Below are 17,194 nucleotides of genomic sequence, written 5' to 3'. Positions count from 1 at the left end.
ATCGCTGGGCACCCAGCACGAGGCTGAGCCCACAAGGCATGTCAGTGAATGCTTGTCAGTGAATGTGTGCTGCTCCGAATGTCTGAGCACGTCTCCATGTATGATTTCATGCTCTGTGCCCCATCTCTCCCCTGCCCCGACTCCTGACCCCTGACCTGGACCCAGTGACTCCTTTCTCCCAGGGTGAGTGGAGACAGGCTCTCCTTGTCCAGGCCATGGAGACCTGTGGGTGGGGAACCTGAGGGGTGTCCCCCACACGCACTCATTCTCTTTCCCACTCCCATCTGGGTCCTGGCGTCTGCAGGAGAGGCTTCTCCTCCCTGTGGATGCCATGTGGGTACCATAGATAGGTCCCGCAGTGTCCCCCATGTCACGAGAGGGCCTGAATGCTTGGCGGAAACAGTGACCGTTCCTTTCTTCTGTCCTTGCCTGTCTCTCGGGACCTAGTAAACAAGAAAGGTACGAGTCCTTCCTTCTCTCTTCACACGCCTCTCCCTTCACTTCCTATCCCTGTGCACAGTGCGGGCCCAGTAGGGAGGGGCGGTGCTTTGACCGGAAGCCTCCTGGCCTGTGGCTGTCCAGTCTGCTCAGCAGGCTCTGGGGCGGGCTCTGTCCCTCTCTGGACTTGTACCTGCACCAGGGATGCCCCTGCTCCAGGGCGCAGGCACAGTGCAAACTTCCGATGCTTCCCCTGCGTGCACAGGCTGACTCTGAGCTCACCAGAGCCTTCCACTGGCTCCCAGCTCTGAGATTACCTGAGTGCTGCAGGAGACAGCATTTTGTACGTGCAAAGAGCACCAGCTGCCAGGCAGCCAGGCAGCAGGGAAGTGTGTGCTGCTACACACTCAGGCACACTCACACAACTTCTTCCTCCCCAAACACACCCATGTCCGCCCAGCAGAAGCGGCCCCTGGATACTTGTCAGCAGCTGGACCCCGTGGTCTGTCTCTGACCCTGTCCTTGTAGACAGGCGAGCAGAGGCCAGCGAGAGAGGACTCTGCCTGGCTCGGGTGACACCTTCCCCGTCCCTCCCCTGCTGCTCTGGGCATTGACCCTGATACCCAGAGCCCCATGGCTGGGGCCTAGATCTCTGTGATGTTGGCGTATCTTATGTGTCGTTTGCATGTTTATTCCTGGTGGCTCCTGCTGCCTTGGGGATAGCAGCCACTGCCCAGCAGTGCCCTCTATTGGGAGGAGCCACCAGCCTCCGCGACCCCTTCCTCCCTCACCGTACTGGCCCTCTGTCCACTCCCCACTCCTGCTGTCTCCCCCCGACACTCTGTGTTTTACATGTTGAAGCTGCTCTGCCCCTGGCTCCTCCATGCTCAGAGACCCCCAGGATGAGGTGGGGCGTTAGGGGGGACAGAACCATGGACACAAGGGCTCTGTGGCAGCTGGCCACACCGTGTGACCCTGTTCTCCATCTGGACCTCGGGTTCTCACCAACCATCCTTCTGCCTCTTCAGGAAAAGGACCCACTCTCCGTCGTCCAAGGATGAGCAGTCAGTTGGGCTGAAGGACTCCTTGCTGGCCCACTCCTCTGACCCTGTGGAGATGAGGAGGCTCAACTACCAGACCCCAGGTAGGGCTGCTCCCCCAGACCACCTGCCCCCAGCCCCAGCCCGCAGGTCCCTGGGGTCTCCACTGAGGGACCTGGCCTCATGCCCCCATTTCCTGTTCCTGGTCCTCCTTTTTGGCTTCCCCCTGTACCCATCCACTTGCCTGAAGTGACTGAGGAGCCCTTGGATCCTACAGCTGGACAGGTGCCCCAGGGCCCAAGAACCTCTCAGAGGAGGCCCAGTTCTTAGCCTCTGCCTCGTCTTTGGTCAAGGCCTCCAAATACATGCTAAAGACCCTCACAGAGCCCACGTCCCAGCCACGGGGTGGCCAGCGTCTGTGCCTGCCCTCTGGCCTCTCCATGTGAAAGAGGGGTGTGTTGGTGGGAAACGCCACATTAGACACTTAGGGTGGGGTGGGGTGCCGCATCTGACCTGTGTTGGATACTGGCCCCAAACTTACCATGCAAGCTCAGGGCCCCCACACAGGGCTTAGCGCCTGCCCTTCCTTCCCCAGCCACTCTCATGTGGCCATCTGGCTCTCCCTTCTACCTGAAGTGTCACTCATTCCCTGTGCCCCAGCCAACAGAGCTCAGACCTCTCTCCTGGGGGACAGCCTCTCAGGCCGCCCCAGCCCCCACACAGGTCTGGGGGTCCTTTCTCAGCTCCCACAGCTTCTGCTCCTTCCATCATGACACCTCTCCTCCTGGGCTAGAATTGCCTCGGTGACAATCCGAGCTCTGTGGAGCCAGGAGCTCTGCCTTGTTCATCCGCCGTCCCTTCGATTGTGCACACGGTGGATTCTTGTTGAATGCCTGTGAAATGAATACACAGACAGCGGAATGAATGAGTGAACTAACGCACACACACAGGGTTTGTGTCTATATGAGCTACTTATTACTGCATATTAAATTACCCCCAAACTTAATGACTTAAAACAACAATAATTAATGTATTATCGCTCACAGTTTTTGTGAGTCAGAAATTCAGGCAGGAACACAGCAGGAATAGCTTGTCTCTATTCCAGAACGTCTGGGCCCTCAGCCGGTGGACTTGAAGGTTGGGAGTTAGAATCATTTAAAGCAGGGGTCAGCAAACTATGGCCCGTGGCCAGGTACGGCCCACCACGTATTTTTAAAAATAGAATTTTATTGGAACACAGCCATGCCCATTCATTTATATATTGTCCGTGGCTACTTTCACACTACGAAGGCAGGCTTAAGTAGGTGCAATAGATACCTATGTCCATAAAGCCAAAAATAATTACTTCCTGACCTTTTATAGAAAAGTTAGTCAATCTCTGAATTCTGAAGTGTATCATCCACGTGTCTGGTGGTTGGTGCTAGAGTCAGCTATGAGCCTGCCTGGGTTTTCAGCTGTGACAAGCCCGTGAGGCCTCTTCGTGTGGCCTGGGCTCCCTCACAGCATGGTGACTGAGTTCCAAGGGTCCACGTCCTGAGAGAGAGCCGGGCAGACCTACAGGCCGTTGCAGCCTGGCATGATCGTATCTGTGAGGAACCAAAGCTCCAGGATGCTGGGGGCCTGGAGGGCAGAGCAGCCTCCTCTGAGGGGGTGCCAAGTGCCTCTGGACTAACTCCAGAGCATTCATTAGTCCAACAAAGAGGGGGTGGGACGGCGCTCCCTTCGCTGGAAACGGCACGCTCGGAAGTGGCTCAGGGGCGTTGAGTGTTGCGCGGCATTGAAGTCGGGAGTCTTGAGAGCTCCAAGATGAAACCGCAGGGTTAGGCAGGGGTCCAGTCACAGAGCACCAGGGGTTGGGTCTTGAAGACCTTGAGGGTACCAGGGAGGCATTAAAGGTTTTCAGCAGGGGAGCGACAGGGTCAGAATTGTGCTTTAGAAATACCTCTCTGGCTGCTGTGTGGAAGACAGATTGGAGGGGGAGAAAGTGGGAAGGGAGGCTGTTTAGAAGGCCACCAAGAAAGTGAGGGTGCTGAGGACACGGGGGGTGGCTGTGGGGGTTGGAGGGAAGGGCAGACTCAGGAAGCATGAAGGGGGCATGGGCAGCCAGGCTTGTGCTTGATTCCACATGGGTGAGGAAGTGGATCTCAGGAGGACAGATGCAGGCAGCAGCCGCGTCTGTGGGTCTGGACCTCTGTGCTGACACCTGGGCTGAAACCATGGGCGTGGGAGGTGCCGAAGAGCACGCGGTGGTCCCAGCCTGAGAACAGGTGGGCTCTCCCAGGAGAGGAGGAGAAGGAAAAGAGAAGGGGCGAGGAGCAGCCAGAGAAAGAGGTGAAACACTGAGGAAGGATGAATGCAGAGTAGCCAGGAGGATTATAAAGGTGCAGCCAGAGAGAGCAGGAGTGTAGCGTCCCTGAAGCCTGGCGGGAGGGCTGTGCGCGAGGGGGATTTGGGGATTTACAGGAGCAGGAGGACCATGGGCCTCAGCAGTTGGGACCTTGGAGAGAGCGTAGTGGCCGAGTTTCAGTGGGTTGAGCAGCAGTGAGTGAGGAATGAGCAAGTGGAGAAAGAAGCCTGTGTCAGAGTCCGCAGGTGAAGAATCGGATGGGCAGGACCACAGAGAGAGGAGAGAGGGGTGTGGGATGGAAAAAGGATTTTCTTTCTTCCAATATGGAAATTGTTTGTGGACAGCGGTCATTTGAGTGAGCATTTAAGATGCAGGCGTGGGGGTGCTGGCCTGTGGGAGGAGAACCTGGAAGGCTGGCTCCAGAGCCCTGAGTGTGGGGGTGTGACTTAGCCTGGGGGCAGGGGGTGGGGACGCCTCTCTGAGCTCTGGGCCAGGAGACAATGGGAAGCTGTGAAGTTGCTGGCTGGTGGCCTGTTTTCTCTGGGATGAGAGGAAAGTGTTTGGAGCAAGATCACCAGCGATATGGTGGCCTGGGTGTGGGCGCTGAGCAGATGGCCCAGGAAGATTGCTGAGTAGCGTGAGGGCTCAGGGGTGATCCAGATCCCTGGGGCTGCAGGGGCCCGAGGGAAATGGCAGGGATCCGAGAGGACAAGGAAGGATGAAGAACAGGAAGTCCGCGGTGTGTTAAAGGCTGGGAAAGTGGCACCGTGAGGGTCACCAGAGGTGCGGAGATGTCAAGGAACCGAGCTCCTGGCTGGGGGAGGCTTCCCTCTGGACATGGGCGGGCGGCGCCCGGGGTGCCAGCTGTACTCGGTGCATTGAGTAAACCAGGGACGAGAGGGCAGCACAACGGGGGCAAGTGGGGATGGCAGCACTCTCCACGGTGGAGGGTTTCCTTCGTGTTTTTTTAGTTCAGTAAATTTTTTTTTCTCCTATAATTGAATTTTTATTCTGAAAGTTTTTCAAACCCACAGAAAAGCAGAAAGAGTAATACAGTCATCATGTGCATATCCTGGTGCACTTTTGTTTTTCACTGTACGTGCCTCCTCTCTCCATGTAAGAGCACAGTTTCCTTTTGCCAGATCATCCAAAAATAGACAAGGTCAAGGTCAATTTTGAGACCAGAGGGGATGAGGATTGATTTGGACCTAGAATTTAGTCATGAAGAGAGGCCCGCCCAGGCCCCCAAGGGTTGGGAGCGCTGGGCTCTGGGTGGGAGCTATGGTGGGACTTGCCCCACAGCCCAAGACCCCTCACCACCCCCTCATCCCCACCCCCCAGCTCCCCCTGCCCCCTCAGCCCCTCACCGTGTCTGACAGTGACATAACCCGAGAAGGTTAACAGGCCTTCCTCTCCTGCCCCGTTGTTTTTTGTCTTTTTTCTCTGCAGGTTCCAGTGTCCCCAGTTGCCCGAATATCTCAAGTTAGTTTTCCAAGTTCCCATGTTTGGGGGCTACTCTGGCTTCTGTGTCTGTTTCCTCTACTTTTTCTCACCCCATCACCTCCCTTCTTCCTTAGATTCTTCCCTCCCCTTTCTTCTCCTCATCTTCTTCCCCCTCCATCCTCCCCTCTTCCCAACTTGCTTCTGTCCTGCTTTTTCTCCCACTGGCCCCGTCTCTGTGTCTCTCCCTCTCTCGCCTCCAGTCTCAGTCTGACCCCTTTCTGGGTTCCCTCCCTGTCTCCTTGTCTTCCTGTCTCCACATCTCCCTCCTCGTCTCTGCTTCTCTCTCTATATTCTTCCATGTCACTCTGCCGTGTCTCCGTATTTTGTGACCACTCCATCTACACGCTCCATGCAGGGACAGTGATGTCACTGAGTCTCCCATGGTGACTGGCGCCAGTGAGGGGCAGGAGGGCAGTCCACAGGCAGGGCCTATGGGGCAGGTGTTCCGGGTGAAGAAGCCCACAGCCCCATCCTGTCAGCCATCTGGCCTGGGAGGGAGGAAGCCTCTCATCCCTCTTGAGAACCCTCCAGGTGGGGCCCTGGTGCCCCCACTCAGCGCCGTGTCACACGGACACGCTCACATGTCCTCACGGCACACACACTTCCCTCTCTCTCCTCTGTCACCCTCCAGCCGCTGTGTGCTCCGCCATCCCTGTCGCCGCATGTGCCGCTGTCTCCATGCCACCAGTGCCCGGTGCTCCATGGTCACACATGTTCACATGTGCACATACATGCATTGGGGCTGTCTCCACCACCCTGCTCAGGCCTCATGCTAACTCTGCCTCTGTGTGCCCCCTCCCCCAGGTATGCGAGACCACCCGCCTATCCCAATCACTGACCTGGCGGACAACATTGAGCGCCTCAAAGCCAACGACGGCCTCAAGTTCTCCCAGGAGTATGAGGTGAGATGCCCACCTGCCGCCGTGTGTCTGACCCTGGCTTAGCACCATGCCAGCTCCTGTCCCGCCTCAGGCCCCAGCTAGAGATGTGGGGCTCCAGGCTTCCCCACAGCACAGGTTGGAGGGCTCAGCAGTGGCGCCTGGCTGAGGCCCTTTTAGGTACCCCAAGTCTGGACACCCACACACATGCCCAGATGCTAACAGAGGCAGACAGAAGGTCACGTACACACACACACACAGATAATAATAACAGCTGACGTTTTTCAAGAGCTTACTGCAGGCCAGCACTGGGCTAGGCACTTTGTGTGCATCATCTCCTTCAGTCCTCTCCCCTGTGAAATGGGTACTGTTACTATCCCATCTTACAGATGAGGAAGCTGAGGCTCAGAGAGGGGAAGTGACTTTGCCATGGTCAAACAGCTGATGAGCAGTGGAGCCAGGATTCAAACCCATGCCTCCTGACAGCCGGTGCCCTGCCCCGGGTGTGCTCAGACGGTGCAGATCACAGAGACAGGGAGGCAGGGACTGGAGGCCTGCTGCTCAGGCTGCACAGATCCCTTGCTCGGGGCCTCCCATGTGCTCACTTCACTCTGCCCTTGACTCCTGCTTGCCAGTGGCTCAGACTTCAGAGCGCTGCTCCCTTGGCCTGGGATCTGAGGGCTTGCCCAGCTCCTGGTGCAGGCCCAGCACAGGTTTCACCCTCGATCAGTGATGGATGGATAGGTGGTTGATGGGCTGGCTTAGCGCAGCCTGGGAGCTTGCTCCCCTTCTAGTCAGATGTCCACCTTCAGCTGTGCGTGGCGTCCTGGGGTGTGATTCCCCTTCCGGGGGCTGTGGGCCAGGTTTCTGCAGAGGAAATTGAGCCTGGCAGGCACACTGACGAACGTGTCTGATGCGAGGAGAGTGTGCCGCCTCTTGCCTGCAGAGCACCTGCTGGGGCCCTGCTTTGCATAAGGCCGTGCTGCAAGGGTAGTGGAGCTGGTGAGTCGGGCTCCCTGCCTTCAAGTCTTTATCTGGCAGGGAATGCTTTCCATGGTCTTCTGCCCGCACTCATCCAGTCCCATGTCCCACACCTGCCCTTCCTTCTGATGAGGCTCTGGGCCTCCCTGTCTGGGTTCACAGCATTCCCCCTTCCACCTTCTGCCTGCTTCTCCCCTCCCATCTGAGCTTTCCTTACAAGACACTCCTCCTCCAGGAAGCCTTCTCTGGCCACCCCAGCCTGCCATAGGCTTTCCCTCAGCCAGGATCCTGTAGCTCTGTGATCTTTAACCATCAGTCATTCATTCATCACGCATTGTGGAGCACTTACCGTGTGTCACTCCCTGTGTGGGGTGCCGGGGATGTGGAGACAAATGCCCTCAGGGAGCTCAGGCAGTGGGGAGACGAGTGCAGTCAGTCATTAACGCATCAACCTTGAACATGACAGTCTGCCCAAGTATGACTCAGACAGACGTGTGGGACAAGGTAGGCTGACAGCATTGAAGCAGGCTGAGGGGTGGGGTGTGCTGGGGGTCTCACAGAAGCAGTGTGTGCTGTGGTGTGGAGCCTGCTGGCACCAGAACTTGGAGGATGTCCTGTGCTCTGCTGAGAACTTTGGACTATATCCATCTGTAAAAGGAGGGTGGTGCCGGGACCTGTTTCACAGGAGGATTCGATGAGGGAGCACATGCAGGGTGCCTAGAACAGTGCCAAGTGCATGGTAAGTTCTCGCCAAGACTCAGCTGTTGTCCTTCTTATCATCAGAGGTGATGAGGAGCCCTGGGGGGCGCCAAAGCAGGAAATTGATAATGACATCTACATTTCATGAGGATTGTGCTGGCTGCGGGGCAGAGTGGGGCGGAGTGGGGCAGAAGTGGAAAGGCAGGGAGATGCACACGTCTGAGTTGGGGTGGCTTGGCCGAGGCCAGTGGCAGCAAGTTAGAGCCGGTGGGGGGAGGCGGGGGAACTGGCACGTGGTGACTGATGGGACAGGCACAGAGGGGTTGTGAGGATGACTTCCAGGTTCTGGCTGGGGTTTGGGGTAAATGAGTGACGGTGCCTTTCGCCAAGATGGAGTCCCAGCAGCAGAGCCAAGTTTGGAGGGGAAGCTGAGGAACTCAGCTTGGCAAGAGTTGAGATTGAAGGACCTATGGGACCTCCAGGTGGGGATGTCCAGGGGGCTGCTGGCTCTACAGACCAGGCCTCAGAGGAGACCCTGGGCTGCAGCTGGGGTTATGGGCAACTCCGGCGTATGGGTGTGATATCCTGCGAGCTAATGAGGTCCCCTAGGAAAGGTTGTAGAGTGCCAAGAGGGCCTGGGAATGAACCCTGAAGGAGTGTTGTGTCCTGCCTATGGGAATGGCTGTTGGAAGGAGAGGAGACAGAAGGAGCAGCCAGAGAGGTAGGAGGAGAGCTGGACAGGGTGGTGTGGCAGATGTCCAGAGCCCTTGGCAGTGTCAGGTGCTGCACAGCTGGCTGCCATTGCTTCATCTTGTTCTGCACTCATTTCATTAGTTGGGTCTAGGGCTTGAGGGACTTTCCCCCACCCCCACCTTAGCCCTGACCACTCTACTGGGCAAGAGGATTTGGTATCATAGTCAGAGGCATCTTTGGTCCATCGCCCTCCTGACAGGGGATGTGGCGGCCTCTGAGCTCCATGGCTGGGGGAGCTGGTGCTCACCCTTAGCTGGCACCATGGGATACAAGGGCTGCCTGTGGTCTCAGAGTGAAGGCAGGATGTGGGCACCACCTGGTAAGGCTGGGTCCCTCTTGGGGGCGGTAGGTAAACCTCAGCTCTTACCCCACTCCCCGTGCCTCCTCCATTCCTTGCAGTCCATTGACCCTGGTCAGCAGTTCACGTGGGAGAACTCAAACCTGGAGGTGAACAAGCCCAAGAACCGTTATGCAAATGTCATTGCCTACGACCACTCTCGAGTCATCCTCACCTCCATCGATGGTGAGCCAAGGGCGGAGCCCCCTCCAAGCCCCTTGCTTTCCTCTTCCTTGCTGGCTGGGGTGACGTTTTTCTCCTACAGAAGAGACCCATACATCCCAGGGGTGAACCGAGTTATGGTGGGCTGGGCTGGGGGCCCTGGGATAATCCGCCCCCATGTCCCTTCCTGTCCATAGGTGTCCCGGGGAGTGACTACATCAATGCCAACTACATTGATGGCTACCGCAAGCAGAATGCCTACATTGCCACACAAGGCCCACTGCCGGAGACCATGGGCGATTTCTGGCGGATGGTGTGGGAACAGCGCACGGCCACTGTGGTCATGATGACGCGGCTGGAGGAGAAGTCCCGGGTAGGACTGTGCAGGGCCCTGCCAGGAGGTGGGGTGGGAATTACTCAGCCACGAGGTGACTTCAATCACCTTTTCTGTCCCTGTGGGAAGAAGCTTCTCAAGGGATCCCCAAGTGCTCTTGTTTTCCTGGGGTGTTAAATTGTGTTCCCAGCTGCTGGGTGTTCCTGGGATGTGGCATGTTCCCCAGACGCTAGTGGGTTCCTAGGGTGTTAATATGTTGCTCCAGATGCTGTCATTTTCCAGGACTGTTAATATGTTCTCTAGTTGCTGGCATGTTCCCGGGATGTTCACATGTTCCCCAGATGCTAGTGTTCCTGGGGCTTTAACACATCTCCTAAGTTAATTAGTGGAAAGAGCTGCTGTTATCTGCTTTTGCCTGCAAAGCATTGACTGGAACATGAAATTTACAGAGCTTGAAAATAGCGCATAAACGTTATGGGTAAATTTGGCAGAAAATGTGCCTGGTGTGATCCGGTCATGAATAAATAATTTTCAGTTCCAGCATGAGAACCTGATGTGGCTTGGTGAGGGGGTAGCACAATGGGTCTGAGAGCTCCGGGCTGGAGGGGCTATCAGCCAGGTAGGCTAAGACCTTCCACTCTGCTTCTGCCCCAGGGCCCCTGCCTGTCTGAACTCTGGGCCCCTCCAAACACCCTTGCACCCTTCCCTGCTTGTCCCTCTGCAGGTGAAGTGTGATCAGTACTGGCCAGCCCGTGGCACTGAGACCTACGGCCTCATTCAGGTGACCCTGCTGGACACAGTGGAGCTGGCCACATATACTGTGCGCACCTTCGCGCTCCACAGGGTATGGCCCCACCCCAGTGCTTGTCCCCACTCTGGGCCCTATAAGGACAGTGGTCTGGTCTGAGCATGATGTGCTGTGGGTGGGTGAGCCCGGAACTCGGTGTGGCGGTCAGGGTCTCGCAGGTGTATGAACGCAGTGACGGCTGGTGGCATGTGTGGAATGAATGGGAACAGTGCCTTGAGCTCCTTTAGGCTGCCCCATGTGGTTTCTGAGTTCCATGAAGGAGTGATGGGTCTGGCCTCAGTGGCGGGTCATTCTGCCCTGAGTCTATAGTAGGCAGACCCCTAGTCACACCGTCTGTCCCTGCTTTTCTCCAGAGTGGCTCCAGTGAGAAGCGGGAGCTGCGCCAGTTCCAGTTCATGGCCTGGCCAGACCATGGGGTTCCCGAGTACCCGACCCCGATCCTGGCCTTCCTGCGGCGGGTCAAGGCCTGCAACCCTCTAGATGCAGGGCCCATGGTGGTGCACTGCAGGTGAGGGGGTACAGCGTCTCTCCAGGGGTGGGGTGGGAGGTGGGGTGGATCTCTGCCCCGAGCTGAGCCCGTGTCCTGCAGTGCGGGCGTGGGCCGCACGGGCTGCTTCATCGTTATTGATGCCATGCTGGAGCGGATGAAGCACGAGAAGACAGTTGACATCTATGGCCATGTGACGTGCATGCGATCGCAGCGGAACTACATGGTGCAGACAGAAGACCAGTATGTGTTCATCCACGAGGCGCTGCTGGAGGCCGCCACGTGTGGTCACACAGAGGTGCCCGCCCGCAACCTCTACGCCCACATCCAGAAGCTGGGCCAAGTGCCTCCTGGGGAGAGTGTGACCGCCATGGAGCTCGAGTTCAAGGTGGGGTCAGGGGTAGGCCTATCTGGCTCCAGGGGCCTGGACTAGGTCACGGGGATGATCTCCCCAGGAAGCCAGGCTTGACCAGCCCCTCCCTCTTGCTAGTTGCTGGCCAGCTCCAAGGCCCACACATCCCGCTTCATCAGCGCCAACCTGCCCTGCAACAAGTTTAAGAACCGCCTGGTGAACATCATGCCCTATGAATTGACCCGAGTGTGTCTGCAACCCATCCGTGGTGTAGAGGGCTCTGATTACATCAACGCCAGCTTCCTGGATGGCTATAGGTCAGCACACTTGTGACCGTCTACCACGCCCTGCGGGTACCTAGGCCTCCACCTGGCTGGTTGGGGGCGCAACAGAGTAGGGCTAGCCCAGAAGACCAGAGTGGACTTCCTGGAGGAAGGGTGATCTGAGCAAGGCCCCAAGGGACTAGGCAGTCTTGGGGAGACCATAGGGGCAGCAGCACCTCCAACATGTCCAGTCTTATGTCCACCCCAGACAGCAGAAAGCCTACATAGCCACACAAGGGCCTCTGGCAGAGAGCACCGAGGACTTCTGGCGCATGCTATGGGAGCACAACTCCACCATCATCGTCATGCTGACCAGGCTTCGGGAGATGGGCAGGGTGAGCGCCCCCTGCCCAGGGCCCATCTCACACCTGGGAGCACCTCAGCCACCCCTTCACTGTTCTCTCCTTTCACACCTGGCCTCTCATCAGCATAGCCTCAGACCCCTGTTATCACCACCTGAAGTCACCTGCCCCAGAATCCTCTGAAACCTGGAGCTCCTCTCGCCCAGTCCTCCCCACCTGATCTTGTCTGTGGGCCCTTTGTCCACAGGAGAAATGCCACCAGTACTGGCCAGCAGAGCGCTCTGCTCGCTACCAGTACTTTGTTGTTGACCCGATGGCTGAGTACAACATGCCCCAGTATATCCTGCGTGAGTTCAAGGTCACGGATGCCCGGGTGAGTGTGGACAGGGAAGTATGTCTGTTTGCATGAAAGCGGTCTCTAACACTGCCTGAGCGCATGTGGGATGGGAGCTGCCTGCATGGTGCCCTAGCTCAAGCTGCAGGAATCTGAGGTTGGGGTGCAGGTGTGGGGGCGCGAGCACATCTCCCGGGGTGGCTGTGTCATTATACTACCCACCTGCCCTGGTGGGGCTGCAGCCTGGGGCACAGGCACTAACCCTGTCACCTGCGCAACTTACCCAGGATGGGCAGTCGAGAACGATCCGGCAGTTCCAGTTCACAGACTGGCCGGAGCAGGGCGTGCCCAAGACAGGCGAGGGCTTCATCGACTTCATTGGGCAGGTGCACAAGACCAAGGAGCAGTTTGGACAGGACGGACCCATCACAGTGCACTGCAGGTGGGGCTGACCCCATGGAGGGCTGGGGTGGGCAGGGGTCTGTGGGCCTGGTGGGCAGGACCCCTGACCCGGTGCTGTCCCTGAGCAGTGCCGGTGTGGGCCGCACCGGAGTGTTCATCACTCTGAGCATCGTCCTGGAGCGGATGCGCTACGAGGGCGTGGTTGACATGTTCCAGACCGTGAAGACCTTGCGGACACAGCGCCCGGCCATGGTGCAGACAGAGGTACGCAGGCCAGCTGGCCAGTGCATAGGCCTGGCTCTTCACAGGCACACATCACCGACGTTTACCATTGCTGCTCTGCCTGGGGCGCCGGGGTAGGATGAGCGGGATGTACTCCTCACTCAGCAGCTTTGCACTGAGCACCAGTGGTGTACCTGGCTCCTGGCTAGGGTTAGACATGGCAGTTCTTATGGGGTCTAGGAGCAGACTGGGGTCGCAGGGGGAAGGCAAGTTGATGTAGGGCAGTGGGGAAGGGAGAGAAATGAACCTTTAGAGGTTCTTTCAGGCTCTCTGGGCACTGCCTGGGACAGATGTCTAGGTCTAGCACCGGCTCCTGGCCAGCAGAGGCTAACCCCATGGTCCACCGGCCACAGTGTGAGTGCCCTTGGCAGTGTGTCGGGGGTGTCTGCTGGCACCACCCACGCTGACCACCCCCCTGTCCTGGCAGGACCAGTACCAGCTGTGCTACCGCGCGGCCTTGGAGTACCTCGGCAGCTTTGACCACTATGCAACGTAACTACCGCTCCCCTCTCCTCCGCCGCCCCTGCTTGGGGGCTCCGGAGGGGACCCAGCTCCTCTGAGCCATACCAACCATCGTCCAGCCCTCCTGCACGGATGCTGTTGCTGGCAGAGCACAGCCCCCTGGGATCACAGCGTTTCAGGAACATTGCCACACCAAACGGAGAGCCCAGAACCCCCCTGGCGAGTGGGTGGCCCGGCAGGCAGGCGCCATGGCCCGTCTGTGTCCACCGGGCCCCCCGGAGCCTGCTTCGAGCTCTCTGTTCCGCTGCCGCAGTTCTCATGCTTCTTCTCATGGGGTGGGGATGGGGGCAAAGCCTCCCTTTTTATACATTAAGTGGGGTAGACAGAGAGATTCTAGCCTTTTCCCTCTGATTTTTCTTTTTGCAAATCCTTAACTACAGAGTGGGCCGCTGTGGGGGTTGGGGTGTAGTTTTCCTTTTTTGAGTTCACCCTGGATCCTTTTTCTGTATGACTTACTGCTGAAGGACGAACACGCCCTCGTGTGTGGAGCTGGGGCCGCCAGCCTGTGCGGAGGCCTCACCGAGCCAGCGGCTCTCCCAGCGCTTCAGACAAGATCCTGTTTCAGCCAAATGCAGGGAAACACGATTTTTTTTTTTTGTAAGCTTCGTTTTGTTTTTCCTTAAGAGCCTTATTTTAGGTCCCACAGACAGTGGTGGGCGGGGAGGAGTGAGGAGACACTCATCCCCAGTCGTCTGTTCCGTGTGTGTGCAACATTCACAGCCCAGAACCACAGACGTGTCAAGGGGAGCCTGGCAAGGCATTCCTCATCACCATCGTGTTTGCAAAGGTTAAAAAAAGCAAAGACAAAAAACACAAACAAACAAACAAAAAAATCAAAAAAAAAAAAACCCGAGAAAAAAAATGAATCATCCCCTGGCCTCTGCTTCAACCCCCAGGAGGGGAGGTGGCTCTGTGCACCTGGGTTCCCAGGGAGCCGCAGGGCTGACTTCTGGGCCCACGGGGCATCGCTTTTGCCCCCAGCATTGCGGTATGGTGTGGTGTTGGTAGGCTGTGGGTCTGGCTGCATGGCCAAGGCGATTGGCACAGGGCAGAGTGTGTGCCACGCCCCACACACCTCAGGGCCAAGCAGGGGCGCGGCTGGCCCTTCAGGTCCAGGCCAGTGGGCCTGGGAGCACATGTCTGTCCTCGGAGCAGGGGCCAGATGATTTTCCCCTCCCTGGTTTGCAGCTGTTTCAAAGCCCCTGAGAATTGCTCTTTTCCACTCCTTCAAGATGCCCTCATAAACCAATGTGGCAAGACTACTGGACTCCTCTCAATGGTACTATAATCAATCCTTATTACGTCAGCTTGCTGAGGGGCAGGGAGAGGGCCTCTTCCTCTGGGCAGCACTATCTAGATAGGTAAGTAGGGGCGGGGAAGGGTGCATAGAGGTGTTAGCTGAGGGATGTGGAGCCCACGTCCCCAGATCTAGCTAGGCTCAGTGAAGATCAGCGATCCAGGGTTGGTAATGTTGGCCGAGACATTCATTTTTACCTTGTGGATGCTAGTGCTGTAGAGTTCACTGTTGTACACAGTCTGTTTTCTATTTGTTAAGAAAACTACAGCATCATTGCATAATTCTTGATGGTAATAAATTTGAATAATCAGATTTCTTACAAACCGGGCCTCTGTCTCAGCTCTTTCTGGAACCAGAATCTGGGCTCTGGGCTCTGTCAGTCAGTACTTTGGGGCAGGTTCTGGAGACTTCCTGCTCCTAAGCAGACAGTGAGGCCATCTGGAGTGTTTGTGACAAGACGGGCTCCTGCCATGGTACCCATTTTTAAAAAGAAGCAGTTACAGACCCTAAAGACTGAGTCACCAAGGGCCAGGCCTGAGCCACCAGAGCGCGTAAAGAGCACCCCACATGGGACCCAGCTCCCTGGGCTGAGAGTATACCCTTTGCCTCTCCTCACCCTTAGGATGTTCTGGGTCACCTTGTCAGGGGCTACTGGGACTCCCCCTCCAGGAGCCACACTCCCCGTCTCCCATCACCACCTCCCTCTCCTCTCCTGCTGTAAGGAGAGGTCTGGCACTGTGGCAGTGGCGGCCGTGACAATGTAGAAATTGGTTGCTGAGGACTCTTGTAATTCTTGCAGTGTAGATACTGGACACTGTGGTCACCTTGCCCCTGGACACACAGCAACCTTGGCTTGTTGAGCCCTGTGGCCTCTCCACTTGTAATCAGACAAGTCCTCCCAGGTTGTCAAACCTTGGAACTTCTGGGGACACAGCGATAAACGAGACCCAGGACAAGTGGGGAAGAGAAATACATAAATCACCAATTATCAGACTGTAGAGTGTCTTGACAAGCCCAACAGAGGTGCTGTGGGTGCACTGAGGCAGCACCTGACCCCATAGCGGGGTCAGGGAAGGCTTCCCGGAGGAGGTGACACAAGCTGGATTCTGAGTGTTTCATAAGGTGAGTAGTGGTTAGTTTAAAAAGGTGGGAAGGGGCTGGCCCTGTGGCCGAGTGGTTAAGTTCACGCCACTGTAGGCGGCCCAGTGTTTCCTTAGTTCAAATCCTGGGCACGGACGTGGCACTGCTCATTAAACCACACTGAGGCAGCGTCCCACATGCCACAACTAGAAGGACTCACAACGAAGAATATACAACTGTGTACCAGGGGGCTTTGAGGAGAAAAAGGAAAAAAATAAAATCTTTAAAAAGGTGGGAAAAGCATTTCTGACGGAGAGAGCAAGTTGTACAAAGGCTTGGAAGCATGAGACCAGCAAATATGAGAAACTACAAGGAGCATAGTATGACCAGGGTAGTGCGCCGGTGGGCTAGAAAGGCAGGCTGGAAGCAGCTGAGGGGTTTGAGTTGGTTGTGAAAGGGATGCAGGTGTCCCTGGCAGGTGGAGTGCCTCTGTCTCATCCTGCGCCGCCTCCATCTTGGTCCTCACTGCACCCCAGTGTCGGCAGCTGTCTCAGGGCTGTGAGTGACCCAGGCCTGGGATCAGGGCCCTTCTTGGTTCCCCCAGCACCTGGTTCAGTGGCTGGCATATTTGTTCAGGAAAACAACACCTTCATTGCGTTATCCTTGACGGCATTAAATTTGAATAATTGTTTGCTAAATAAAAGAATGAGTCATTAAACATTTTCAAATGAGGGGTAAATACCAGATTGTCACTTGAGGAACAAGAGCATCAGAACCGCACCGGCCGGCTCTGCACACCATGCTTTATGGACGTGATCAGTGAGCCTCGAAGCAGCCCGCAGTGCAGAGCCTCTGCCCTCCACAGAGAAGGAGCCTGAGGTTCACGTGGATTAACTCGTCCAAGACCACAGGGCAGGTGGCAGGTAAGCACCAGAGCTGGGACCTGCACTCAGTTGTGTCTGCTCCAGAGTCCCTGCCCTTTCTATCGCCCACTGTCAGCCCCCCTCCCCTTCGCTGTCACCCCATTCCCCACCTCCAAACCTACTTCTCCTCCAGGGCCCCCTGTCACAGTGTGCAGCACCCTGTCCACCCGGTTTCCCAATTGGGCATCTCTTCCTCCCTCACCCCAACGTTCAGCTAATCTCCAAACCCTGCCCATTGGGCCTCCCCTCGCGCACCTGTTGGATTCTCAGCATTTCCCCTGCTTGTCCCAGGCCACCCTCTCTTGCCTGGACTGCTGCCATGCCTTCTACCCATCTGCCTGCCCCCAGCCCTGCCCCAGCCAACCCATTGTCAGCACAGTGGCCACACTGATTCTCCTGTGGGTAGACATGGCCATGTCACTGTCCTGATGAGACCTGCCGAGCCCTCATGGTTGGCCCAAACTCCACAGGTTTCTGAGGCTGCAGGACCCGGCGTCTACTGCCTCATCCACGCCCCTAAACCCCTGCCCTCCAGCCATAACGCAGTCTACTCTTAAGTTTTGTGCCTAGCTCATCATTCAGCTCCATACCGTCCCACAAGCTATTCTTC

The 17,194-nt window shown here is 56.9% G+C and overlaps 1 protein-coding gene across 14 annotated transcripts in view; it reads left to right on the top strand.

The window, feature by feature from the left end:
- Window positions 1–14,904, top strand: part of PTPRF (protein tyrosine phosphatase receptor type F) — an 86,688-nt gene extending 71,784 nt beyond the window's left edge. For 7 of the 14 annotated variants that reach the window (XM_070510110.1, XM_070510105.1, XM_070510108.1 and 4 more), the window contains 14 exons: window positions 1,467–1,582; window positions 5,275–5,307; window positions 6,133–6,230; window positions 9,039–9,162; window positions 9,336–9,511; window positions 10,197–10,316; window positions 10,634–10,788; window positions 10,870–11,155; window positions 11,258–11,436; window positions 11,651–11,777; window positions 11,992–12,117; window positions 12,366–12,520; window positions 12,609–12,744; window positions 13,190–14,904. In XM_070510110.1, coding sequence (XP_070366211.1) covers window positions 1,467–1,582; window positions 5,275–5,307; window positions 6,133–6,230; window positions 9,039–9,162; window positions 9,336–9,511; window positions 10,197–10,316; window positions 10,634–10,788; window positions 10,870–11,155; window positions 11,258–11,436; window positions 11,651–11,777; window positions 11,992–12,117; window positions 12,366–12,520; window positions 12,609–12,744; window positions 13,190–13,258 — 1,900 coding nt within the window. In that variant the 3' untranslated portion in view covers window positions 13,259–14,904. The remainder of the gene's footprint in view (window positions 1–1,466; window positions 1,583–5,274; window positions 5,308–6,132; window positions 6,231–9,038; window positions 9,163–9,335; window positions 9,512–10,196; window positions 10,317–10,633; window positions 10,789–10,869; window positions 11,156–11,257; window positions 11,437–11,650; window positions 11,778–11,991; window positions 12,118–12,365; window positions 12,521–12,608; window positions 12,745–13,189) is intronic. The other 7 variants (XM_070510111.1, XM_070510107.1, XM_070510106.1 and 4 more) reach the window with 1 other exon arrangement.
- The last annotated feature ends 2,290 nt before the right edge of the window (window positions 14,905–17,194 follow it).

The sequence above is a fragment of the Equus asinus genome, chromosome 5 (genome assembly GCF_041296235.1).
Source record: "Equus asinus isolate D_3611 breed Donkey chromosome 5, EquAss-T2T_v2, whole genome shotgun sequence".
Classification (NCBI taxonomy): Eukaryota; Metazoa; Chordata; class Mammalia; order Perissodactyla; family Equidae; genus Equus; species Equus asinus.
This window is presented reverse-complemented; position numbering and strand designations above follow the sequence as displayed.